This window comes from Oryx dammah, unplaced genomic scaffold, assembly GCF_014754425.2.
Source record: "Oryx dammah isolate SB20612 unplaced genomic scaffold, SCBI_Odam_1.1 HiC_scaffold_8, whole genome shotgun sequence".
NCBI lineage: Eukaryota > Metazoa > Chordata > Mammalia > Artiodactyla > Bovidae > Oryx > Oryx dammah.
In genome coordinates, this window is record NW_024070192.1 from 29037490 (window position 1) to 29062836 (window position 25347).

General features: G+C 55.0%; 1 protein-coding gene across 1 annotated transcript; it reads left to right on the plus strand.

The window, feature by feature from the left end:
* Positions 1-6915: 6915 nt before the first annotated feature.
* On the plus strand, positions 6916-24438 carry TRPV2 (transient receptor potential cation channel subfamily V member 2). The gene is made up of 15 exons (XM_040245914.1): positions 6916-7095; positions 8717-8953; positions 11109-11242; positions 12810-13103; positions 13737-14020; positions 15961-16134; positions 16489-16644; positions 17168-17263; positions 18036-18106; positions 18527-18692; positions 20439-20505; positions 20606-20922; positions 21761-21888; positions 22686-22765; positions 24258-24438. Exons 2-15 carry the CDS (start codon positions 8754-8756, stop codon positions 24350-24352), a joined length of 2262 nt encoding a protein of 753 aa, XP_040101848.1. The 5' UTR covers positions 6916-7095; positions 8717-8753; the 3' UTR covers positions 24353-24438.
* The last annotated feature ends 909 nt before the right edge of the window (positions 24439-25347 follow it).

The following is a 25347-nucleotide window of genomic DNA, read 5'->3' on the forward strand; positions in this document are numbered from 1 at the left end:
TAAGCCCTAGATCCAGGGCTCAGCAACCAGAGAAGTCGCCGTAATGAGAAGCTCACCCACTGCAACTAGAGGAAGCACACACACATCAAGGAAGCTCCAGTGCAGCCAAAAATAAATCAATTTTTAAAAAGTATGTCAACACGGACAGAGAAAGTGGGAGGGGAAGCCAGGCAGGGCACGGCCAGCAGTGTTTGGCCCTGGATGGTGGATGACCATGTGTAACTCAGTAGAGAAGCTGAGACCTCCTAGTGCCCCAAGGACATAAGTATAAAGAAGACCCTACTGAGCTGGGGAGGGGGGCAATGAAGTGGACTCCTGTCTGCTAAACTCGGGGGTGCTCAGTGAAGCCCCATCCACCCAGCTAGCTTTTTGGTGCAAGGCATTCAAGGAAAGCCTTTCTCATGAAAGGCAGAATTCTCCAAAAAGCAAAGAGAAAAAGTAGACCTGTAACCAAAGGAGACAATGCAGGGAGCCAAAGGAAACCCTGATGCATAAGCTTTCCTGTTCTCTCTCCAACTCTCTGGACCCAAGGGCCACTTGCAAGCCATGCTGGCCTGGACACCCAGCCTTTCTGGCCAACAACCTTTCTCCTCTGAGATGGTTTCCTAGCAAAGAGGCAGCCCCCAGGGCACTATGAGGGTCTGAGGGAGGGTCTCACATTCAAATCTAAATCACTCTGCATGACTTACCCAATAAAGTCTAAATGTGAGTGTTATTTCTGAAATGTTCTAAGTCTTGTTCTGAGCTCCTGTCCCTGGTTCCTGAGTCACCTTGTCATTTCTTCTGCTATGGTCTGAATATTTGTGTGCCCCCCGGCCCAGGTCAAAATTTTAATGTCCAATATGATGGTATTAGGAAAGGGGGCTTTGGTAAGTGCTTATTTCAGGAGGATGGAGCCCTCATGTATGATATCAGTGCCCCTACAAAGGAGATCCCACAGGTTAGGATGAGGACACCAGGAAGAGGTGCTGGCTGCATCCAGGAAGAGGGCCTCCCCACTGTGACCATGCTGGGGACTTGACTTGAACTCCCAGTTTCCAGAACTAAGAGGAATAAACTTCTATTGTTTATAAGCTACCCTGTCTGTGGTAGCAGCCTGAATGGACTAAGACACCTTCACAATATCCTTCCTTTTCCAGGCTTGCAGCAGCCCCAGGCAGTGAGGACAAACTCTCTTCAAAGTCTAGGGACCTGGGAGAGGGGTCAGACACTGCCAAGGGGAACTGCAGCAAGAGCAAGACATGTGATGTGGGACCTGAGAAGTCAGAATTACACAGTACGCGATCCCATTTACGTGACATTCTGGAAACCAAAGCTGGGAGAACGGAAATCATCCTTGGTTATCAGAGTATGGCGGTGAAGGAGGGGCTAGCAAAGGAGCACCAGAGCACACTTCGGGGTGATGACAATGTTCTGTATCTTGACCACTGTGATGGTCATATGCGTATATACTTTTGTCAAAATTCTACAACTGTTAGCTTTAAAAGTGTGTACATTCTTAAAAATTACCAAGCACTTTAAAAATTTTAAGGGTGTAAGTTATACAATAAACCTTTGTGACTTTGTGAAAAAAAGAGATGGGAAGGCAAAAGTTGGCGAGACTGCCTGTGTTCAAATCCCACCACCGTCACTTGCGAACTATGCTGTGATCCAGAGCAAGCCAGTTCATGTTTGGATCCCTTCTCTGAATGGAGACCACAGATCTAGCTCCCAAGGTGGTCAGGAGTGAAAAAGAAAATGCTGTGAAGGCCCGGCTCGAGAGCGCGTTTCCACCCTTACCCGCGTCCACAGTGCGAGGCAGGTGCCTCCCCAGCCCTGGGTGCACCACACCGCGGGCGCACACCCGCTGCCCTGGAGAGAGCAGGATCCCCAGCCTGGACGCCCCAACTCCCTCGCCGTGCTCTGACTGAGGAGGGGAGTGAGGCGTCGACTGGGAGGCGCTGCCGCGCTCCTACCGCTTCCTCCCCTGGGAGCCCCAGGGAACCGCGGACACTTGCGTCCTACGGCGCGTGGGGAAAAGGGTGGGGCCTCATCTGGACGGGCGCCGGAGGTGACGCTAACGGGGGCGGGCGCGGGGAACTCCCTCGGGAAACTGGGTGTGTGTGAGGGGGGCGTTGAGGCGAGGAGCCGAGCCTTTGCACGATATGGGTGTGGTTGAAGCGCGGAGGGGAGAAGTCGTGGGGTGTGGGCGTGGCTGAGGCGCGGAGGGGAGGAGTCGTGGGGTGTGGGCGTGGCTGAGGCGCACTGCGGAGGCGTCTTGGGTGTGGGTGGCTGAGGCGTAACGGGAGGCCCTTTGCATCTTCCTGCTTGGTCTCCTGATTCGCCTTCACCCCTCCGTGCTCTATCGCGTATTTTCCGGCTCGACCTTGGACGCACCCTGGGTCATCCTTTGCCTCAGTCAGGCTATCTGATGCTTCCTTGGCCCAGGCTGACTCTGCCTGTGTCTGGTCTTTCTCCTATCGCTGTCGCTGGTTCTGGCCAGACTGTCTGGATCTCTGGTCTCAGGCTGTGTCTCTCTTACCGGCTTTGACTTTGTAACCCCTTTGACCACCGTTTTCTCTGTCTGCCCCATCTCTATCTCGACTCCACCTCTCCACTCCCCTTTCTCCTGTCTCCCAGACGGCAGAATATCCTTCCCTTCTGGTCTTTGTAGTAGTAAAATCGGACATCCGGGGTACTCTTTCTGCCCCCTTCTGATGCCTATGTCAGAAGCTTTTTCTATTTCCTTTATACTTTAATAAAACTTTATTACACAAAAGCTCTGAGTGATCAAGCCTTGTCTCTGGCCCCGGATTGAATTCGGGGCCAAGAATCCCTGCATCGTAATTCAACAACAACCTTTCATCTTGGGGCCTCGTCCGGGATCCTTTGGGACAAGGTAAGGATGCTTAGAGCTCTAGTTCTTTGTTTTCTTAGCGAACATGTTTTCTGACTATATAAATAACATCCAGCTGAAGACTAGCAGGGGTGTACTCTTTCTGCCCCCTTCTGATGCCTATGTCAGACGCTTTCTCTATCTCCTTTATACTTTAATGAAACTTTATTACGCACACACACACAAATTGGACATCCATAAGCCAGTAGCTGGGGGTTGTTGAGAACGGGCCCAGACCCAGCCCAAGGTCCAGAAAATTCCCCAGAGGCTGTGAACTTGGGCTCCCAGATTTGGCCCGCGGCCCAGCTGTGGCTATTCTGGGTCCTGGGAAAGAGGCCCCACATCTGGGCCAGGCTGAGCTGTGGTCCCGGGGGTAGGGGTGGGGGGGGTGGCGGGGGGTGGCGCAGAGACCGCATGAGAAGGGGCAGCTTGCTTCCACTTAGAGCAAGGATCTCCCAGGCCAGGCAGACTGCACCCACACCCGCAGGACTTTGCAGGACTTCCCTCCTGCGGGAGGCACTCTTGGCCTTCCTAGCTACCTCAGCTAGTATTTTTCTCTTCCAGTACCAGCCTGCTCAACTCCAGTCTCCTCCCTTGTTCCAGGAAGTCTGTTCAGCCTCCTAAACTGGCTTATTTCTACTTCTATGCCAGTCTTAGACACAGAGCTGCTCAGAAAGGCTCCAAGCCAAGACACTGGCCCAGCCCAGGCTCTGGACCAAGTCTTGGGAGAAGCAAAGGAGCAGGCTCTGGCTTGTGCACCCACTTCCCCCAAGTTCCACCCTTCCTTCTCTCTAAGGCCAGAGCAGCTCTTGCCTTCCCACTCTGCACTTCTCTTTCCCACATCTCTTTAGAATTTACATTAATTACGTACAGGCTTTAGACACTTCTTGCACAGTTGAGCTGGGTTTGTGTCTTTTTTTTTTTTCTTTTTTGGCTCTGCAAAAGATGCCCTTTTTTTGTTTTTTAAGTCAGTGGTGAAAAACTCAAATAGTTCAAATGAGACACATCGAAAAGGCAGTTGCCTTCCCACCCTCTCCAAAGAATATCTCTGCTGAACTTGCTTTGAATCACTTGTCTTCCTTAAAATTGATTCTGAAAACAAATTCAAGTGAAAAAACATGTCTTTATAAAAAGTTACTAAGTGTAACACATGGAATTGAAACATATGGAAAGGCTAAACATAAAGACTGCTTGGGGGAGATTTTCCTCCCATGGAAACTGGACTGGATGAAGCTTCTTCAAATATGAGTTCAGTGGCATTGGGACTGAGAAAGCTGTGTTTTCTGCTTGATTCATTTCTGACTAAAAACACAGGCAGTCTGCTCAGAGGACCTCTTTTTTCTAAAGATAAAATTCACATATAGTTTGCCAACATAAAGTGTACAATTCAATGGTTTTTGGCATATCTACAACCATCATCACAATCAAATTTAGAATCCTTTCATCACCCTCTCCTCCCAAAGAAGCCCTGTACTGGGAGTTCCCTGGTGGTCTCATATTTAAGATTCAGTGCTTTCACTGCTGTGGCCCAGATTCAATTCCTGGTTGGGGAACTAAGATCTTCAAAAGTTACACATAGGCACAGCCAAAAAAAAAAAAAAAACAAACAAGCCCTGTACCCTTCAGTTCCCCATTACTCCCCAAATCTGTAGGGATCTACTTTCTATCTCCATAGGCAACCACCAATCTCCTTTCTATCTCCAGAGAGTCTCCTATTCTAGACATTTCCCATTTCTCTTGAGTATATACCCATGAGTGGAATTGCTGGGTCATATGTTAATTCTATGTTTAATTTTTTTGAGGAACAAGCAGACTGTTTTCCAAAGCGGCAATACCATTGTATAATTTGCCAGCAGTGTATGAGGGTTCCAACTTCTCCATATCCTCACCAATACATATCATTATCTGTCTTTTAAAAAATTTTATTGTATTCTAGTTGATTTAAAGGTAGTATATAATCTGTCTTTTTAATTATAGCTATCCTAGTGGTGTCAAGTGGTATCTCATTTGCATTTCCCTGATGATTGATAATCTGAGGACTTTCTATAAACTTGATTTGCAATTAGGGTTGTCTGCTCAACTGTCACTGAAGGACTTGAGCGCCTCCACTTACTCTTTACTTCTCCCCCAACAGCACAGTGATGTCCTCTGCATTACAATCAGAATTCAAAGGTTTCTTGAGCACCACCTGGGGTTGGGCACTGTGCTAGGTGCTAAGGATACAACAAAATAAGCAAGATCTCACCTCTTGGAGAGCTTGGTGTGGAAAGGCGTGGCTCCAGATTCGAAGACTTGCTCTGTCACCTCCCAGCTTTGTGGCCTTGGACAGTATGTCCAGTCTTGCCCAGCCTCAGTTCCTAATCTGTGAAATAAGGTTGCTCTGAGAATTACATGCAAAGCACTGAGCAGTATCCAGCATATAGTAACCGCTCAGGAGGCTCTTGTTATTATTAAAGATGAGGCCAGATAATTAAATGTTAACCATAATGGACAATGAGTTACTATCAGAGAAATGCAAAGTATTACGGAACACAGGGGCTTCCCTGGTGGCTCAGACAGTGAAGAATCTGCCTGAATTGTGGGAGACCTGAGTTCAATCCCTGGGTGGGAAAATCCCCTGTGGAGAAGGAAATGGCAACTCACTTCAGTATTCTTGCCTGGAGAATCCCATGGACAGAGGAGCCTGGTGGGCTACAGACCATGGTGTTGCAAAGGACACAACCGAGCAACTAACACTAGAGAGGGGACCCCTAAAACAATCCAGGGTCTAGGAAAGGCAACCCAAGGAAGTGATGTTTAAACAGAGAGGTAGGAATTGGCTAAAGCAAGGCAGTGTCTGTGTGTGTGTGTGTGTTCCTGACAGTTGCAACAGCTTATGCAAAGACTTGGAGGCAACAGTAGAGAGCATGGTATACTGGCATACTGGAGAGACTGAAATGTGTTCAGAATGTCTAGAGCACGACTGTCCAATAGAATTCTCTGCTATGATGGAAAAGTTCTGTATCTGTGCTGCCCTCTATAGTAGCCACTAACCACACGTGACTATGAACATTTGAAATGTGTAACTGTAGAACTGAATGCTTAATTCAATTTTACTATAGTTGACATATTTAACTAGCCACTGTGGCTGGTGACCTTACAGTGGACAGCACAGTTGTATACACTGGAATGTCATGTGAACGGCAGGATTGCAATAAGAGATGGGGTGTGGAGAAGGGTATCCTGCTGCACGGGCTTGGCATGGAGGGTTAAGCCAGGGAGTGAGGTGATCTGGTTTTCATTTTTGAAATACCACTCTCATTGCTGTAAGGAGAATGGATTATGGAGGGGTGCCAGGCAGGAGTGAAGCAGGTAGACCAGCCTGAAGGTGGCTGTGGTCTCCCTGGCAGGAAAGACAGTAGTTTGGACCAGGCAGAGATAGGGACAAATTGGGAGGTTTAGGGATGTGGGGTTCCTGATGGGGTGGATTTTAGGAGTGAGGGAGAGGGAGATGACCTAGGGCTGGCTACTTACTAGGATGGTGGCTCTGTCGCCAGTCTGGACCAGGGCTGGTTTGGAAGGGAGTTGTCTAATTTCAGAAGCATAGCCGCCCCTGCTGGCCGGTGCTGGAAGCGCCTTTAGCTCAGGGAAGGAAGGCTGGTGCGCTCAGGCTGGGGGTCTGGGGGACTGGGGAAAGGTCCCAGGAGGTCGGGAGGTCGGGGTGGTGGGGTGCATTCCAGGGGCAGGTGCTGGGCTGAGTCCCTCCTCTCCGGGAGCGTGCACATCAGCTTTCCCTGCATCGTCTGAGCCACATGGCCGCTGGGGACCAGTGGTGGGGAAGAGGAGGGGTGGGGGTCAGTGTAGAGGCCGAGTCCCTCGCTGACCCAAGGGCCCGCCAGCTCCCCTCTCCCTCGAATAGGACCTCGCACCCAAGGGTGGCTTCTGACTGCCCCACCTCCGGCATCTGGGGGCCTCAAAGGCAGGCCATGGGGGTGGGGCGGGGCGGGAGGCAGGGCGTGTCTCCCCAGAGAGGGTGTGGCCCTCGGTCCTAATGGTCAGTATCCCGGCCAGGGGGTCCTCCCTCGAGAGCGTTGATCAGGCTGCAGCCAGGCGGGCTGAACGGGTGGCACGCGGGGGGACCCACCCGGCTCTCGGTTGCTCCCGGCCGGCCAGCGCCCCTCCCGGCTGCACTTCCTCCGCAGCCCAAGCCGGACGCGTCTCGCGCTGCCTCCGCCGAGCTGGTGAGTACGGGATGATACGGGCGTCCCAGGGGCCCGGACCCCCAGGCCTGGGGGTGGCGGCTAGGAAGCCCAAGTGGAGTTCTTGCTAGCCCAGCCCTGAGCCAGGGTCTCCGCGGGGCTCCGGCTCCCTCCTTCACCTGACCACCCAGGTCCTTCCTCCCTGGGAAGATGGTGGGGCTGGTGTCCAGGGTGGGGGTGGGGGACGGCGATGGGCAGGGCAGGGGCTGTTGGGCAGGACAGCTGTTGCTGCGGAGGCTTGGGAGCCGTGGACCGGGAGGCAGAACGGTGCGAGGGTGGGGACCTTAGCCAGGTTAAATGGCGAGTGGCATGGGAAAGACGCCCCCGCGGTGCGCAGAAAGATGCTGGTTCAACACTGCGTCGTGAGGACTGGACAGGCCCCCGCCTCCCCTGCTTCTGTGGGAAGATGCCCCCACGTCGCCCCCGGCCCCCGACTCCGGAGGCTGAAGCTGCAAGGAAGATGGTCCAGGCCCAGCCACTGTCCACCCTGCCACTCCTGCCCCCCACTTCCGTCCCCAAGTCCCCGAGCTCTGTTCCCTGCGCCCTCTCCCCACACTGTTCTCTCCACTCTCCCCACCTTGGGTTCTTTTCCCTTCTCTCTGCTCACCCAACGGGGGACCCAGGGCCTTCTCCCACCCCACACTGGGGCCCCACCCTACCATGTGATGGCGGCTGTGGTTTCAGCGCTCCCTTAGAGGGTGAGGTGGAGCTTGGAGCTGAACTCCCCGCCCAGCCTGGGGCCTGGTGGGGCTGCAGGCTCAGGGCAGCTTGGGCGCCAGCGAAGTGTCTCCCTCTGGCTCTGAACCCCCTAAGAGACACTAAGGCTGAAAATACAGACAGGCCCTGAAGGAGGATTCTGAGAACTGAAGAGGAACAGCATGGTAGGGCTAGGTGCTGCCCACAGCTTGGGACCTTGGGAAAGTCACTTCCCCCTTCTGAGCCCTGGTCGTCCTGGCAGCAAAATAAAAATTTTGATAGGCCCATGGTTTTCTGAAAACTTCCCCAGAGAGCTCCTACTCTGTGTGGGAGGTGGAGTGACCTGCCCCTACCCGGAACTGCATTTTCATCTGCTGTGAATATCAACTGCTGGGCAGGAGGCTGTGTCGAGAAAGGGTTGTGCTGTTAACACAAACGTTTTGGGACCAGGGGCTGTGGCCTCTCAAAGATCAGAAGTCCCAGAGGGAGAGTCAGGGACAGTGATAGTCCCTCTTTCTCTGACAGCCTCCCTGCCGGTCCTCCCTCCTCTGGCTCCTCTCCCTCCTCCTGTTGGACTGAGTCCCTGCCCTGGGGGCTGGTCTACTTGTGTGTGCTCACCCCAAGGACTCTAGCCCTCCAGGCTTCTCTGTCCAAGGGATTTCCCAGGCAAGAATACTGGAGTGGGTTGCCATTTCCTCCTCCAGGGGATCTTCCCGATCCCGGGATTGAACCTGCTTCTCCACACTGCATGCAGATTCTTACTGCTGAGCCACCAGGGAAAGTCTACTTGTACCCAGCTTCTGTTAGTGAGCCTCTCTGGTCTCAGGCTCCAGCCAGCTCTTCTAGTCCTGCTCCTACTGGGAGTAGGAGGTTCCTCTGACATCTCTGTCCGCCCCCACCCCCACAGAGGTTCCAGTCAGAAGGGGCAGCCATCTTCCCTGAGGATGACCACGCCCTCCAGCCCTCCTGCTTTCAGGCTCGAGACCTCAGATGGAGGTGATGAAGATGGTGCCCAGGGAGACAAAGGAAAGGTGGGCGGGAGCTCCGAACCACCCCCCATGGAGTCCCGGTTCCAGGGTGAGGACCGGAACTCCTCCCCACAGATCAAAGTGAACCTCAACTTCCGAAAGGCGGCAGGTGCCAGGTGAGGCAGCAAGTGTGGATGGAGCCTGGGGCCTCACTTCTAGCAGAAGCAAACTCAGTGGCCTGGCCCAACACCAGTGCTCCTTCCCCACAGCCTGGGGGGTCCTTGGTCTGGCTCTGATGGCTCCAGGGCCAACAGGCTGAACTCTGCTCTGCTCGCTGAGGTTGCTGCTTCCAGAACCTTCCCCATTCTTGCCCTTCTGTCTTCTGGGGTTGCATTCCTCTTGGTAGGGACATATTCTTTCAGCTCCAATTACTCAACTGAGCCTGGTATATTCCTTGTTTGTCACAGTCCCTGCAAGGATCCACACTCCAGTCCAGGAGAGTCAAGGACATCCAGGAATGTCCCGCGTGCTCCCAGGCTCCTCTGAGGCTGGACCTGTTGCCCTGGGGATGTGGACTCTGGGGATTAAGAACAGTGGGCTTATTCTTGGAATCACCTTCACTTTGACTTTCCTGTGATGTCCACTAATTCAGACCTTGGGAACCACTCTGGCGGGGAGCCCTGTGGGTATGGGGGAGGGGTGCACCTGGCATGCCCCAGGGTGAGGTCTGCTGTATCTGCATGGGCCAGACAGCACTCTGCCAGGGAAGCCCCTCTGTCCCTTCCTCCCGCCTCACTCACCCCTGGGACTCGGCCGCCCACCTTGGCCTGCGAGCCCAGAGCTCCCGTCCTGTCTGTGCTGCAGGACTGAGGTCACATTCACACCAGGGCAGGAGAGGATGCTTGCAAAGCTTCTGGGATTGGGCCACCAGCCCGAGGCAGAACCAGCCCCTCGGTGCCCTTTGTGCCCCATGGGCTTCCCTGTCCCAGGACTCTGATGCCACCCTGTGACAGGAAGTGCCTGTCCAAATAGCCACTTCCCCTAGCCAGACTGCCCCAGGCTCCCCAGTCAGCCACAGAGCCCTCTTGGTCATGCTGCGTCCACGTGGTCTGCTGGGTGAATGATGGTGCATCAGTCATGCGATCACAGCTTAAAATACGACTGATCCCAGCAGCCCCGCACTCATCAGAGCCTCCAACCCTTTCTTGGTTGATTCACTCCATGGTATACCTGAGGGTCCCCAAAATGTCAGTTAGTCCCCCCTTTGTCCCTTCATATTGGCTGGTCATGGTGCCAGGAGCCCAGAGGCGAGCTGGCCTCTGTGAGTAGGGACGGGTCCAGGCGGGGGTACCCCACGCAGCACTGCTAGACTCAGAAGGGTTACCGGCTCCTTCTGGGGATTTTCCCAGAAGTGTGGCTTCTCAGTAAAATTCTGTGAGCATCTGGTTTCCATTTTGGGATCCATCTCTCTGAGGAAACTCTGTCTGTCCAGGCTGGAGTTTCTCTGAAGTCAGGGTCTGGAGTTAGTTGAGCCCTCGCCCCCCACCCCACCCCCCGCACCATGAATTCTGCACCATGTGACTTTGGGAAAGTTACTTTGTCTCCTTGTTTGTCTTTGTCTCCTTGTTTGTCTGATAGAGATTGCTCACCCAGGACAGAAGTGATGGTGGGGGGGGGGGGCAGCTGCTCTGTTGTTAGTCCATAGATGGTCTGAGAAGACGAGGGGCTTTTCTTGATTCCTTGGTGGGGACCAGTGGTGCAGACAGCCCCCAAGTCTGTGGGCACCTCCGGTAGCCCTGTGCTGACCCAGAGCCCAGTTCAAGGGCCATGATGAGTTCCTGTGCTGAAATGGACAGTGAGCTTGTTGTGAGACCCTCAGGGCACCTAGAGAGTGAGAGCAGATCTCCCAGATGTCTGAGGTTGGGGGACGCACGGACCACGGCCCCGGACAGCCCCCTCCTCCAGGGGTCTGAGCACCTGGGGTCTCATTGGTCAGTCTGGGAGAGTGCATGCTGCATGCTAAGTCACTCAATCATATCTGACTCTTTGTGACCCCGTGGACTGTAGCCCGCCAGGCTCCTCTGTCCATTGGATTTTCCAGGCAAGAATACTGGACTGGGTTGCCATGCCCCTCTCCAGGGGATCTTCCTGACCCAGGGATTGAACCCATGTCTCCTGCATTGCAAGTGAATTCTTTACCACTCAGCTACAGGGAGGGTAGAGGCCCTCAAGAGGTTCCCATGGAGCTCCCTGGGAAGGGGAAAGAGCTTCCCCTCTCTTGGGGGCCCAGAGCTCTCTTGCAGTTATCAGTCACAAACCACATTCCCACAGCCGGCCAGACCCAAACCGCTTTGGCCGAGACCGGCTCTTCAGCGCCGTGGCCCGGGGGGCCCCCGAGGATCTGGCGGGGCTACTAGAGTACCTGCGCCGGACCAGCAAGTACCTCACGGACTCGGAGTACAGAGGTAGGCTACCACTCGAGCCAGGGATTCATGAGCTGGGCCGAGACTGGGCTCCCTGGGTGGGTCTTGACCATGGTCAGGAGCTGAGAGGCAAGGAGGGGCAGTGCTCCTAGCAGCTCTCCTGCCGACAAAGCCCGCTCCCCTGTCCACCTACCCCACCGGCTCCCAACCTGGGCCTGCCTCGGCCACCCTCAGCCATGTCAGTGGCGAACGGATATTCTCAGGCTTCCTCAGTGTGGCCTTTCCCTGCCTCTTTTTCAGCAACAGCATCACCGAGATCTGACACGCATACCACACACTTCATCCATCTCAGAGCATTCTTTGCCCCAAATATAAGTACCTGTAATATTTGGGCTGATGAAGGAAAGAACATTTGTGCATTCTAGAAGGTTCAAATAGTAATGAAATGTATAAAGCTGAGGGTAAAAACAGTCCATCATCCTGGCTCCTAATAATGATATGGAATACATCTTTTCAAACTGTTTAAATCCAGGGGGTGTATATTTAAGAAGTGGGCCCATGCCATGATGTGTAATGTGCTTTCCCCCGCTTACTACATCTTATAGCACGCTCCATCTCGGTGCACAGGCCTCTAACTCAGTCACCGTAACAACCGGCGGAGTTTCCCATCCTGCACATTGACCACAGTTTAGTTAACTAACCCCCTACTGGTGGCCATTTAGATCGTTTGTAATTTTTGGCCTCAACACCTCTGTGTACTAAGAGTTTTGTATATAATTCCATGTGATCCTTACAAGAACCCTGGGATGGTTCCATTTTACAGTGAGGAAAATTGAGGTTAAGAGAGGCCAAATGACTTGCCCAGAAGAGACAGAGTTTTTAAGTGGTAAAGCCACTTAACAAACACTGCTCCAAACGTTCTTGTGTGGACAACGTTGCCCACATGTCTTAGAAACTTAATTTATAGGGCAGAAATTGTAGCATACCAGAATATTACTCAGCCGTAAAAAGGAACAAATTTGAGCCAGCTGTAGTAAGGTGGATGAACCTAGAGTCGGTTGTACAGAGTGAAGTAAGTCAGAAAGAGAAAAACAAATACGTATATTAATGCATAATATGGAATCTAAAAAAGTGGTACCAATGAACCTAATGGCAGAGAAGGAATGGAGACATAGACACAGAGAATGGGCTTGTGGACACAGCAGGGGAAGGAGAGGGTGGGATAAATTGAGAAAGTATCATTGACGTGTATCCACTACCGTGTGTAAAATAGACAGCTAGTGGGAAGCTGCTGTATAGCACAGGGAGCTGAGCTCAGTGCTCTGTGACGACTCAGAGAAGTGGGAAGTGGGTGTGGGAGGGAGGCTATAGAGGGAGGGGATTTATGTATATAGTTGTGACTGATTGGAGTTGTTGTATGGCAGAAACCAAGTCAACATTGTAAAGCAGCTTTTCTGCAACCAAAAAATAAAGAAAATTGCAGCCATACCTGTTGGTATTCTAACACCTCTGGCTTGAGCCTTATCACCCTGCAGCATGGCTGGGGTGCTCCCTGTATTGGTGGATGGGCGGCCTGAACACCACAGTGCCCCCTCCCCTCCTCTTGCAGAGGGCTCCACGGGGAAGACCTGTCTGATGAAGGCTGTGCTAAACCTTCGGGACGGGGCCAACGCCTGCATCGAGCCACTGCTGCAGATTGACCGGGACTCGGGCAATCCTCAGCCTCTGGTCAACGCCCAGTGCACGGATGAGTACTACCGAGGCCACAGCGCCCTCCACATCGCCATCGAGAAGCGGAGCCTTCTCTGCGTGAAGCTCCTGGTGGAGAATGGGGCCGATGTGCATGCCCGGGCCTGCGGCCAGTTCTTTCAGAAGAGGAGCCAAGAGACCTCCTTCTACTTCGGTGAGCTGCCTTTTTGTATAAAGTGGACTGCAGAGGGGATAAGGCCTCGCCCACGGTCACAGGGTTAATGTGACCCTGAAACCCAGACCTGTCTGACCCCTCATGCTTCTAATCACTCTGCCACCTGCAAAGGCAGCTTGTCTAAGAGATGTTTTACCCTTATCTGGCCAAGGAAGCTCATTCACTACACCCGAGCTCAGACCAGGGCCAGGGGAGTGGGCGGCTAGCACTGGTGTGTGATGAGACTCAACCAGACAGGGCCTGGAGGAAGGAACGTCTGTGCCCAGTGGCAGTGGGTCTGGGCCCCGGCAAAGAAAGGAGAGAGAGGCAAGGGGTGGGAAGCCTGATGGGCAAGCCCACACTCTGATCCCTTTAGAGCTCCAGGTCCTCTCCCTTGGGTCGGAGCTGGACAGAGCCACCTCGACCAGCTCCTGAGAGAAGGCGCAGCTGCCCTGGGCAGGGCCCGGGACCTTCTCTGCTCACTACCTGGCCTGGCTGGGCTGGGGACCCTGATATAATGCTGCATCTCCTCTTCTGGCTGCCTGACCCACCTCAAGGCAGTCCAGGGAGCATGACAAGCCAGCGGGTGGAAGCTGAGAGACCCAAGGCCCAAGCTGTCTCCTTGGCCCCCAGGCGAGCTGCCCCTCTCCCTGGCTGCGTGCACCCAGCAGTGGGATGTGGTGACCTATCTCCTGAAGAACACGCACCAGCCCGCCAACCTGCAGGCCACTGACTCGCTGGGCAACACGGTGCTGCACGCCTTGGTGATGATCGCAGACAACTCTCCGGAGAATAGCATGCTGGTGACCCACATGTATGACAGGCTCCTCCAGGTGGGGGGCCTGCAGCTGGAGGACATGCCCAACCTGCAGGGCCTCACGCCCCTGAAGCTGGCCGCCAAGGAGGGCAAAATCGAGGTAAGTGGCCAGGTCGCCCTTTCCAGGAAGCAGGAGTACTCAGCCAGGAATTTTGCAGAAAGAGCCTGGGGTGGTGTCTAGCTCAGAGCAGTTTCGGCATGCACCTCTCCTACGTGTGTGTTTATTACTGATAAATTATCCAGGAACTGCAGAATGAATATATTACATTATAAAGCAGGGATTGTATATTTTTGGCTGCACTGTGCAGCCTCCCAGATCTTAGTTCCCCGACAAGGGATTGAACCTGGGCCATGGCAGTACAGGCCTGAATCCTCACCACTGAACCACCAGGGAACTCCCAGGGATTCTTTTTAAAGTCATTTGGGTTTCTTGATTAGCAAATAGCTGTCTCATATTCTTTGCTGTTAGGTTTTCTTCCTATTGATTTTTGTGTTCTTTTTAAAAAAATTATTTATGTATTTATTTTTAAATTTTGGCTGTGCTGGTTCTTTGTTGCTGCACACTGGCTTTCTCTAGTTGTGGCAAGTGGGGGCTACTCTCTAGTTGAAATGCAAGAGCTTCTCATTGTGGTGGCTTTTCTTGTTGAGCAGTGTACGCTCAAGGGTACGCGGGCTTCTGTTGTGGCATGTGGGCTCAGTAGTTGGGGCTCACAGCCTCCAGGGGTCATTAGTTGTGGCACATGGGGCTTAGCGACATATGGGATTTCCCAGACCAGGGATCGAACCCGTGTCCCATGCATTGCAAGGCAGATTCATAACCCCTTGACCACCAGGGAAGCCCCATAAGTGTTATTGATCATGAACATAACAGCATTTTGTTTACAATTTGCAAATCATAGTTGCAAATTTTTCTCCCAGTTCAACATTAAAAAAATGTTATGGCATTTTTTGCTACACAGAATTTTTACATATTTATGTAGCTGAGTATAATTATCTTTTTCTTGATTTTTGCTATTGCTTAACTCCTACAATATTTTAAAACTTTGTGTGTGTGCATGAATATATGTGTGTGTGTGTGTGTGTGTGTATGCATGTGTGTGTATTCCATAGCCATATCTTCTTCCAGACTTTTCTTTTGCAGTTTCAATTTTAATGCCTAAAGCTGATTTATCTGGAAGTTATAAGTTACTCTTAGAAAGAGTAACCACGAGGAAATTCCCAAGCAGTCCAGTGGTTAGGACTCTACTTTGATTGCCAAGGGCTTAGGTTCGATCCTTCATCTGGGAACTGAAAGATTCCACAAGCTGTGTGGTTAAAAAAAAAGAATAAACATAATCTAGCTTTACTTTTTTCTCAAAAAACTTTCTCATTGTCTGATCCTTATTATCAGGGAGCTTCATAGGTGTACAACCTACACAGGTGACACAGGGCCCCATGCTTAGAACATAGGTGTCTTTAAAGTTTAAGACCAAACTGAACATAAATGGGTTTTACATTTTCTTCCTGCCCTCCAAGGCCCCTGGGGTGTGGGGACCTCCCTTTGTGTCTAGAGGCATGGCTCTGTGACCTGTGGAAGCCACTCCCCAACACAGGAAGCCCCCACCTCCAACACTCCTCATTTGTAAAACCACACTGCTCCAAACCTGTTCAGGTCAGGGACGCTTTCTAGCCTGCTGAGAGCTCTAGACTCTGGCCACAGTCATGCACACACATGTGTAGCTGGCAGCCTCTGATGTCATGGGGCATTAAAGACCCCTGAACTGGGGGTCCCTTGGCCATAAGAGTATCCAGAAAAGAGGCCTTGGGGCAGGAATGGGGAAGGAAGAGCCAAGGTTGGCAGGCCCTGGCATAGGTGGGTAGATGGGAGTGCCTACATGGGGCTTAGTACGTGGACGTGTATAACAGTTCATATGCACAAGTACACGTGTGTGCAGGGCACATGCATGTGTCTGCTCTGCAGGACACTGAGTCCGAGGCTTCCCATCAGTGGGGGTGGTGGCCATGTGGGTCAAGTTCAAGCTCATGAGCCTGGCCCTGTAGATTTTCAGACACATCCTGCAGCGGGAGCTCCCGGAGCCAAGCCAGTACCTTTCCCGAAAGTTCACCGAGTGGTCCTATGGGCCTGTGCGGGTGTCGCTGTATGACCTGGCCTCTGTGGACAGCTGGGAGGAAAACTCAGTGCTGGAGATCATCGCCTTTCACTGCCGAAGCCCAGTGAGCCTGCAGGGCAGGGGTGTTCCCAGGGGGCCTGGCAGAGCTTCCTGCAAGGTCTACCGCTCGGGTCAGCCTGCTGGACCACGCAGGCCCTGAAACTGGGATGTGGGGGTGTGGCATCATGTCCCCACCCAGCCCCGGGGCACACGCTCACTCCACACGCCGGTGCCACCGACCTGGGGATCACGCCAGGGTGTCCTCTCTGTTGCCAAGCACCTGTTCAGGACTGGTCACTCTGTAGCTATGAGGGTGGGGAGGGGTCATTCGGGGCTCCCCGTCCTCTCCCCCTCCCCTGATGCCCCCAACTGTACTTGCTGAACCAAAGGCGCCTCTGACTCTCACCTGCCGTCCCAGCTCCGCCACCGGATGGTAGTCTTGGAGCCGCTGAACAAACTGCTGCAGGCAAAGTGGAATCTGCTCATCCCCAGGTTCTTCTTCAACTTCCTGTGTTACTTGACCTACATGTTCATCTTCACCGCTGTCACCTACCACCAGCCTGCCCTGGAGAAGGCAAGGCGAGGGGGGCGGGGCACGTCCTGGGGAGGCTTGCTGGAAACAACCCTGGCAGAAGATGGGGAAAGGATTATTACCCACCCTGTAGATGCTGACCGCTGGGTGCTGTAGCCATGCGCTAACCTAGCTGGTCACAGTATGGAAGTAACAGCATAGTGGTAACAATAGTAGTTAGGACTTAGTGAGTGTGCACCACGTGTGAGAAAGTGTTCCACATGACTGACATGTGTTAACATGTTTCATTAATCTCACAAGTCTCTGAGATGATAACTCTCATCATGGCTGGTTTACAGGTGAGTGAAGGGAGGCACAGAGATTAAGCAGCTTCTCCATGGCCACATAGGCTGTGAGCGGTGGAGATGGGGCCTGAAACCAGACAGTCTGGCTCCAGAGCCAATGCTTGCTCTGCCACTCTGGGGGCCTCCCCACCACTCACACTCAGAATGGGCCCCCAGCCTAGCTATCAGTGAGGGGCTGCTGGGAAGGGACCCCAGGCTGAGCCGAGCATCTCTTCGAGCAGGACTTCCTCTCACCGGAAGTGATGGCTGGGAACACCATGCTGCTGCTGGGCCATGTGCTGCTCCTGCTCGGGGGAGTCTACCTCCTCATGGGCCAGGTGAGAGCTCCTCTGACCACCCTGCTCCAAATCCAGAATCCTGCTCTGAGGAGCCTGGGCACAGGTTAACCAAGTCCCTGCATTTTCAGGAGACTGAGCCCCATACCTGGTCCTGTGCTGAGCAGCCTTAGGGCGGCCTTGCCTTCTGGCCTGAATGCTCTAACCCTGCTGTGCTTGCTGGGTGCCCTCAGGGTGGCAGATGACTCCTGTGGTCCCCTGGCAGTGCCAGCTCTGCTCCCTTGTGAATAGAGCTAGACGGCCCCCAGCCCACAGTCCCTTGGCTGGGTCATTCCTCACTTGAGGAGCATAAAAGGGTAGGCTAGGGGCCTGAGCAGGACATCCTCAGGGGAAGATGCTGCCAGCTTGCAGGAGACAGACTGGGCCATGGTGTGGAGACTCCCTGGGAGGCCAGGGTGGCTGGAGCACCGGATGGTCCCTGGGCAGCCAGGAATGGGGAGGGAAAGGAGCCCCCTTCATCATATGGAGCAGAAGCCCTCCAGCTGGATCCACAGGGAGCCGGGGGATCCCTGGCATTGTCTGGGTGTCTGACAGTTTGGAAACAGAGTTTGGAGCTTTCTCAGCTACCAGCCGGATTCATAAGCACCCCAAAAGTCAAAGCTGCCGCCTGAGCCCCCGAGGTGGTTTTGGTTGGATTGTGACAGGTCGCAGGCGGGGAGCTTGACAGTGGCGATCCAGCCCTGAGGGCAGTGGGGCTGTGTGGTGGCCCAGCACGTGTCACAGCCTGTCCTCCCGGCCCCCCGCCCCCCTGCAGCTGTGGTACTTCTGGAGGCGTCGTCTGTTCATCTGGATCTCCTTCATGGACAGCTACTTCGAAATCCTCTTGTACGTGAGGCGTCACCCCTCCTTCCCCATCTTGGCCTGGGAGGGGGCACCACGCCGGCTTTGGGGACCAGGGAGCTCCAGGGGCTGGGACCAGCATGCAGGCTGGACCCCAGAGCTGGGCTGCTGTTGGGTCCAGCTCATCACGTCGACCTGCCTCAGTGGAGCCTAAAGTCTTTACCTGCTGTGTCTCACTGAATCCTCGCCTGCCGAGTCAGGCGTTGTTACTGTCGCCCTCGTTTTACAGGGGAGGGAACTGGGGCCCTCAGGGACCTCCCCCGAGATGGAGGTCAGGATGCTCAGGTCCAGTCCGGACACAGGGAGGACATCAGAATCTCTGAGACCGAGGCAGGGGCTGTGGGGCAGTGGGGGTCTGCACCGGCCAGGGGAGGCCTGCGAGCTGACCGACCCTGCCCCCCGCAGCCTGGTCCAGGCGCTGCTCACCATGCTGTCCCAGGTGCTGTGCTTCTTGGCCGTCAAGGCACACCTGCCGCTGCTCGTGTGCTCGCTGGTGCTGGGCTGGCTGAACCTGCTCTACTACATGCGTGGCTGGCAACACACGGGCATCTACAGCGTCATGATCCAGAAGGTGAGAGGCAGGGGCGGCCCCGTGCAGCCAGACTGGGCAAAGCTGGACACTGCACCCCAGGGGGACTCCTTTTGGGCTCAGCAGGCAGATGCCGACCCCACCCCCCAGCTAGGCTAGGCAGAGGGGAATGTGAGCAAGTCTGCCCGTGCCCCATGCCCCCAGACGCTCACCGAGTGTCAGCATCAGGGTGCATATACCTGTGCCTGCTCTCAGAGTCTGCCCTCCACATGGGTAAGCACATGTGCATACGTGTGTGCTGGCAAGTGTCCACACAGGAGCACGCGCCTCCTTGCTCACTGAAGTAGCAGGGACCAAGCATAGCTCACCAGTGTGGCTGTGCCCTGGGTCGTCTGGGCACGTGGAGGTGCCTGCATTCATTCAGTCATTCAACAAACATTTAGGAAGCAGATGCTAGGTATGGGTCAGGTCCTGTTCTAAGTGTCAGGAACACAGTATTTTGTTCACAAACAGAATAGATCTCACTCTCCTGAAGCTGACATTCTAGCCAAGGAAACAGCATAAGAAAGCAAATGGGAATGGTGCATTACACTAAATTCTCTGAAGGAAACATGTAAGGGGGGTGTGAAGGACAGTGACTGGGTGCTGTAAACTGGCTGCTCTGCGGGTCTCTTTGAAGAGGTGGCATGTAAGTTAAGATCCGAGAGAATGATCCAGCCACCACAGGCTCAAGGAAGTAGCAATCTAGGCAAAGGGACCAAGGCCAGAAGCCAGAGCGAGGTGGGACAGCTAGGGACAGACAGAGGCTGGGAGGGTATGGGAGGAAGTGGGGGGAAGGGAGTGGTTTTGCTGGCCTCGGGGAGTCCCCTGGAGGATTTCAGTCATGTGCAACTCTTTGCAACCCTATGGACTGTGGCCCTCGGGGCTCCTCTGTCCATGGGATTCTCTAGGCAAGAATACTGGAGTGGGCTGCTATGTTCTCCAGGGGATCTTCCCCACCAAGGGATGGAACCCGCGTCTCTCACATCTCCCACAATGGCAGGCAGGTTCTTTCCCACTGAGCCACCTGGGAAGCTCAGTGACATTAAGTACGTTTACAGTGTTGTACAACCATCTCCATCATCTCCAGGATTTGTCCACCTTCCCCAGTTGAAATTCTGTCCCACGAAACCCGAACTCCCCATTACTCGCCTCCTCCTTGCCCCTGGTAACCACACTTTGACTTTCTATCTCTATGAATTTCACTATTCTGAGTGCCTCATCATGTAAGTACCAGTCATACAGTATTTGTCCTTTTGTGTCTGGCTTATTTCCCTGGGCATAATGTCCTCAAGTTTCATCTCTGCTATCACACATTAGAATTTCCTTTCTGTTTAAGACTGAATAATACTGCACTGTATGTAGACACCACATTTAGTTTATCTGTTCATCCATCTGTGAACAATTGGGTTGTTGCCACCTCTGGCTGTTTGAACAACGCTGCTGCAAACACGGGTGCCTGGGTTATCTGTTCAAGTCCTTGTTTTCCATTCCTTCTCTTGGGTGCGTATCCAGACGTGGAGCTGCTGGAGCCTGTGGTTTAATTTTTTGGCCCTGGAGGGTTCTGAGCAGGAAAATGATGTGATCCGATGTAGATTTTTTAAAAGGCGCCCTTCTCACTGTGGCTCCACAAGGCCTGTGTATGCACACATGTGCATGTGCTCGTGCACGTGTGCAGGGCTGAGGCAGGGTCTGGAGTCACACCTAGTGACCTGGCCCCCCCAGCCAACTCTGGGGCGTGTGTTCTAGGTCATCCTTCGGGACCTGCTCCGCTTCCTGCTGGTCTACTTAGTCTTCCTTTTCGGCTTCGCTGTTGGTAAAGGCCCTTGCTCCCCCACCCAGCCCTTGCTACCCTCGAGGCTGCCTGCTGGTCTCCCCTAGGCTGAGCACCCCCTGCCTCTCTCCCCTCCCCGCAGCACTAGTGAGCCTGAGTCGGGAGCCCCAGGACACCGGGGCCCCTGCGGGTTCCAACTCCACAGCGGTGGCAGGGAAGGAGGACAAGGAGGCCCCATACCAGGGCATCCTGGACACCTCCTTGGAGCTGTTCAAGTTCACCATCGGCATGGGCGAGCTGGCCTTCCAAGACCAGCTGCACTTCCGCGGTGTGGTGCTGCTGCTGCTCCTGGCCTATGTGCTGCTCACCTACGTCTTGCTGCTCAACATGCTCATCGCGCTCATGAGCGAGACCGTCAACAGCGTCGCCACCGACAGCTGGAGCATCTGGAAGCTGCAGGTACCTGGGGAGGGTCCGCATCGCCTCTTGCGTCCTGAGCCCCCGAGTGGGATCTCCCTTGTCCATTCTTTCCATCCTGCACAGGGCTGACCTGAGGATGGATCAGGTCTTGGGAGGTGCCTCGCACATACTAGGTGCTGTGTGTTAGCTGCCATCATTGTTAGTACCAAGTGTTTCCCTAGTGCCCAGTGCAGGGCTAGACATGGTTCTAGGCTCCGAGCATATGGCAGAGAACGAGATGAAGACTCCGCCCTCGTGCATCCCGCTTCTGTACTCATCGAATGTTCTGTGGGGTTAGCTTGGTGGGCGACACATGTGGGATGCAGGGTCCTGGGTTGGCCTGGCCTGGAGGAGCTGAGGGGGAGGGCAGAGGCTGGGGTAGCTGGGAGCTGATGAGAGCTGGGAGGGTCCAGGTGGGTCTGGACAGGTGCTGCGGGGAGAGCCTTATGGGTGAGAGGGTGCTGAACTGTGTGACCAATTCACTGCTGACCTTGGGCAAGCCACTTATCTTCTCTGAGCCTCACCTGCAAAGTTCCATGCCGTCCCCAACTGGCTTGAGTGCCAGGGGCAGGCACTGTGAAGTTCTGTACCTGCTGGAGTTCTAAAAACTGTAGTTATGTGACTGCAAGTCACTGTAGGGTATGCATCTCCTGCAGGCTCCCCAGCAATCACCCAGGACACGTCATCTTCAGTCTCTAAGTGGGAACACATTCAGGGGATGCAGGGCTTGACACACAGGCATGTGAACTGTGGGGCTGGATTCAGATCCACGCACTTCACAGATGCTGTTATGCTGTGAAGTGCTGGCCGCGCTGTCTGATGAATCCTTTGTTCCCAGAAAGCCATCTCTGTCCTAGAGATGGAGAAGGGCTACTGGTGGTGCAGGAGGAAGCAGCAGCGGGCGGGGGTGAGACTGACAGTTGGCTCCAGGCCAGACGGTAGCCCCGACGAGCGCTGGTGCTTCAGGTGAGCAGGGGGGCGGGGCAGCCTGGGGGCCCTGCTTAAAACCAGCAGGGGAGCAGCTAGGAAGGAAAGCCAGGTCTGGAGGGAAAGGCAGGGTCTGTGTGTCCGAGGACTCTGGCCAGGGCAGGTGAGGTCAGCGCTGCTGGACGTCATTAGACCCAGAGCTCCAAGACCCGCCGCTCTGCCTATCAGTTCATCTTCCTATCCACTGACTGAAACTGAAGGTCCCTCCCCGATGGTCCCTGACTAACTCCTTCAGGCCTGAAATGGGGTACAGTCAGGAGGTCAAAAGCCAGAGGCATCCTGGGGTCAGAGCGTGCTAAGCCTGCTGTGACTGGTTGGCTTTCTCCTTCTACTCTCCACCCCCATCCTGACCCTGAGGCTGCAACCCCTCCCTCGAGAGCAGACTCCCCACAGAGAGGGAGCCTGGTGACAAGTGCACGGCCAGAAACACACTTTTCTGAGGGCATAGCCAAGCAAGGGGTGGGTCGTAGGACGTGGAGTAGCTGTGAAAAGACTCCAGAGCCTGAGTCCACAGAGATCCAGCTCCTCTAAATCCCTCTCTGGATGCTGGGGTCAATCCAGGTCACTGTGAATAGCCAGAGCAGACAGATGCCTGTTCCTCCCTGTGGGCCCCTGGCAGGGGCAACGGTCTGAGAGCTGAGAGCACAGGCTCAGGTGGGCTGGTGGATGGTCCAGAGTCCTGTGGAGAAGACTCGCCCTCCTTGCCCTCCTCTGGAGCAGCCGCTCTCCTGCACCCCTGGCCTCCTGGAGCCTCACGGCTGCCCTGTCTCCTGCAGGGTAGAGGAAGTGAACTGGACTGCGTGGGAGCAGACGCTGCCCACGGTGTGCGAGGAGCCCTCAGGGCATGGCGACCCTGGTGAGTGGCTGTGGGGCGTGTCAGTGTCTGCCTGGCCCACAGCACGGAGAGTCTGGGCTCCAGGCTCCATCGTGGAGGGGCTTTGTCCCATAAAGTGGCACCTCCCCCAGTCTGTCCCCCCGCCTCACCGCCACTTGGGCAACCAGCTCCTGGTGCACTCTCCCCTCCTGCCTCTTCCTGTCCAGGTTTCTGTCTGTCCCTCTGCTGCACCCTCCGCTCATTCGATGGGTTCTGGGGGGACCCAGCAGGGGAACAAGCCAGTGCCCAGTGGCTCCACCCCGACAGGCCGGCCTGGCCACCCCCACACCTGAGAAGCCACTTCCTCTGCCTTTGCCTCACGGCCCAGGCTTGTTCAAGGCCCCTCCATTCTAGGGTGGTGCTGGCCCCCCTCCAAGAATGACCCCCACCAGAGGCCTATTCTGAGGACTGGCTCTCTGCAGGGCAGGCCCCTTCTAGAATCCTCTGTAGCTCCCACTTCAAGACTTCCGGCTGCCCTTCTCTCCTTTCTCATGCTTTTTCCAGACTCCACCTGCTGTGCCCTGGCCCCCTCCCCACAAGAGCCGCCCCATCACCGGAGAAACCGGTGTGTGGAGTCTCCTCTGGCCTCCAGGGCTCCTGGGTCCTTGACCACACGGCCCTCACTTATAACTTCCTGCCTCCGAGCCCTGCTGTCCCCTCCCTTCAAGACTCTGAAAATCCCCTTGTCATTCCACACCCCACTGCCTGCTCTGACCTCTAACTGGACATCACCATCGGGAACAGCCTTGGGGCTGCCCTGCCAGGACCACATTTGTCAGCCCGCCCCTCTTCGCCCAGGCGGGAGGACTTGTCGGTCTCTACCACCACCTGCCCCCTGGTGCTGAGTGTCCTTGGGATCCTCTGCCCTGCCCCTTCCCTCCCACGTCTGCACCCAGACCCTAGATAAGGCTTTTGGCTCCAGGCTCATCCCACTCCAGTCCCTCTGATGCAGACAAAAACCACACAGCCCCCAGCACACAATGCGTCCCACTGCCTGGAAGGCCACATTCCTCCTCCTTGGGTCAAGGCCCAAAACTGTTGTCCAGCCCCCTCCCTGTACCTCCCTCCATGTGACGGCAGTCCTTCAACAGTGCTCCCTGTTCATCTCTCCTTGGCTCTGTCCCAAGTGCCCTTCCAGTCTCTGGGCGTCCACCTTTCCCATCTTCTCCCCGGGTGGGGTGGGGTCTCCTCTCTTCTCTGAGCACCTGACTCTCGCCACCCTCTGGCTTTTCAGCACGTTATCTCAGGTGTTCTGGTTTCTAACACTAGAGCCTGTCACCTGCAGGCACTCTCAGCTCCTGGGAGGAGGCCCCTGATGGGCACGTGGTGGGGGGAGGCACTGCCGGGGACTCCTCGCCTGCTGTCTACAGGCAGGAGTGGTGCCATAGCTGTGGCCTCCTCCTGTTTCCTGGAGCCTGCTTCCTGGGGTATACACCCTGAGGACCAGGCCACCGTGGTCTTCATCCCTTTATAGGCGCCATGAAGAGCCCGGCTTTGGCTTCTCAGTCCAGCCAGGACAGCGCGGTGGAGGAAGACCAGGTGCCCCTGCAGCCCCTGGAGTCCCACTGATGGATATCTTTCCAGTCCCACCTGCTGGCTCTGGGGCTCCAGGGGTCTTTGGTGGCACAAATGAATAAATATTTTCTTGTGGCTAACTCTCCTGGAAACGTTAGTTGAGTAAAGGTATTGGGCCCTTGGGCTGGTTGGCATCTGCCATTTCTCTGAGAGTTTACCTGTGTCTGGGGCGGGGCTGCTCCCTCAGTCTCCTGGGCACAGGGACCCTCACCTGCAGCCCCACAGCTGCCCTCTTTGGGGTGCAGGCAGCTGGCCGAGGCGCTGTGCCTGCTGTCACCGCAGAAGCGAGGTGGCGGACACAGGCCAGTAGGGCCATCTCTACCCCAGCCTTCAGACACCGGTTAAAGTCACCTGCAGGACGTCTCTCAGCCCGCTCCTGGGCTGAACTTCATTCAGGCTGTGGATTACCGATTCCTCTGCAATCCAGGGGTTCCCACCCCTGCAAGCCGGAGGGACCCCCCTGGGACACGAGAGCAAGGTTACCCCGGGCCTCTGAAGGCTTGCGAGGCTCCGGGCGCCCTCGGGGTTCCTAGCCGTCATCCCCCAGCATTTCCGGACGCCTCCTGGTCTTCTTGGCACTTACACTAAATCCTTCGCGCATGACGCTGGACCTCGTGGGTGTCTGACCCCTAGGCGTGGGCCCCTCCAGAAGCCCCCTCTCCCTACATGAAAAGCCCACGCCTATTTCTAAGACCCGCTCAGTAACTGATGGGTGACCACCGCGTTTCCGGCATTTTCCCTTGGGGTCCTGTGTGTTTGTTCACAGGACGTGCGTGGACGGGCTGAATGTTTTTTAAGTGGTCAGACCCAAGCCTGTTCCCACGCTGTGGGAGGGAGGAAGGCTTCACCGCTGGTCAAACGCGGGCGCGGCTGGAGGAGTATCGAAGGAGCGGGGGGCGGAGGAAGGGGAGTGAGGGGGGCGGTCGGGGCGCAGCGGCTGGAAAGGCTGGTGCGGGGAGGGCAGACGGCTCCGGCCCCCAGGACGAGGA

Bases quoted from the DNA above. Each gene is read 5' to 3' on its own strand.
- TRPV2 (XM_040245914.1), top strand. From the start codon at position 8,754: ATGACCACGCCCTCCAGCCCTCCTGCTTTCAGGCTCGAGACCTCAGAT. The intron at 18,107-18,526 runs GTACGTGAGGCG...TGCCCCCCGCAG, and splicing joins AGCTACTTCGAAATCCTCTT to CCTGGTCCAGGCGCTGCTCA. The intron at 20,506-20,605 runs GTAAAGGCCCTT...CCCTCCCCGCAG, and splicing joins CCTTTTCGGCTTCGCTGTTG to CACTAGTGAGCCTGAGTCGG.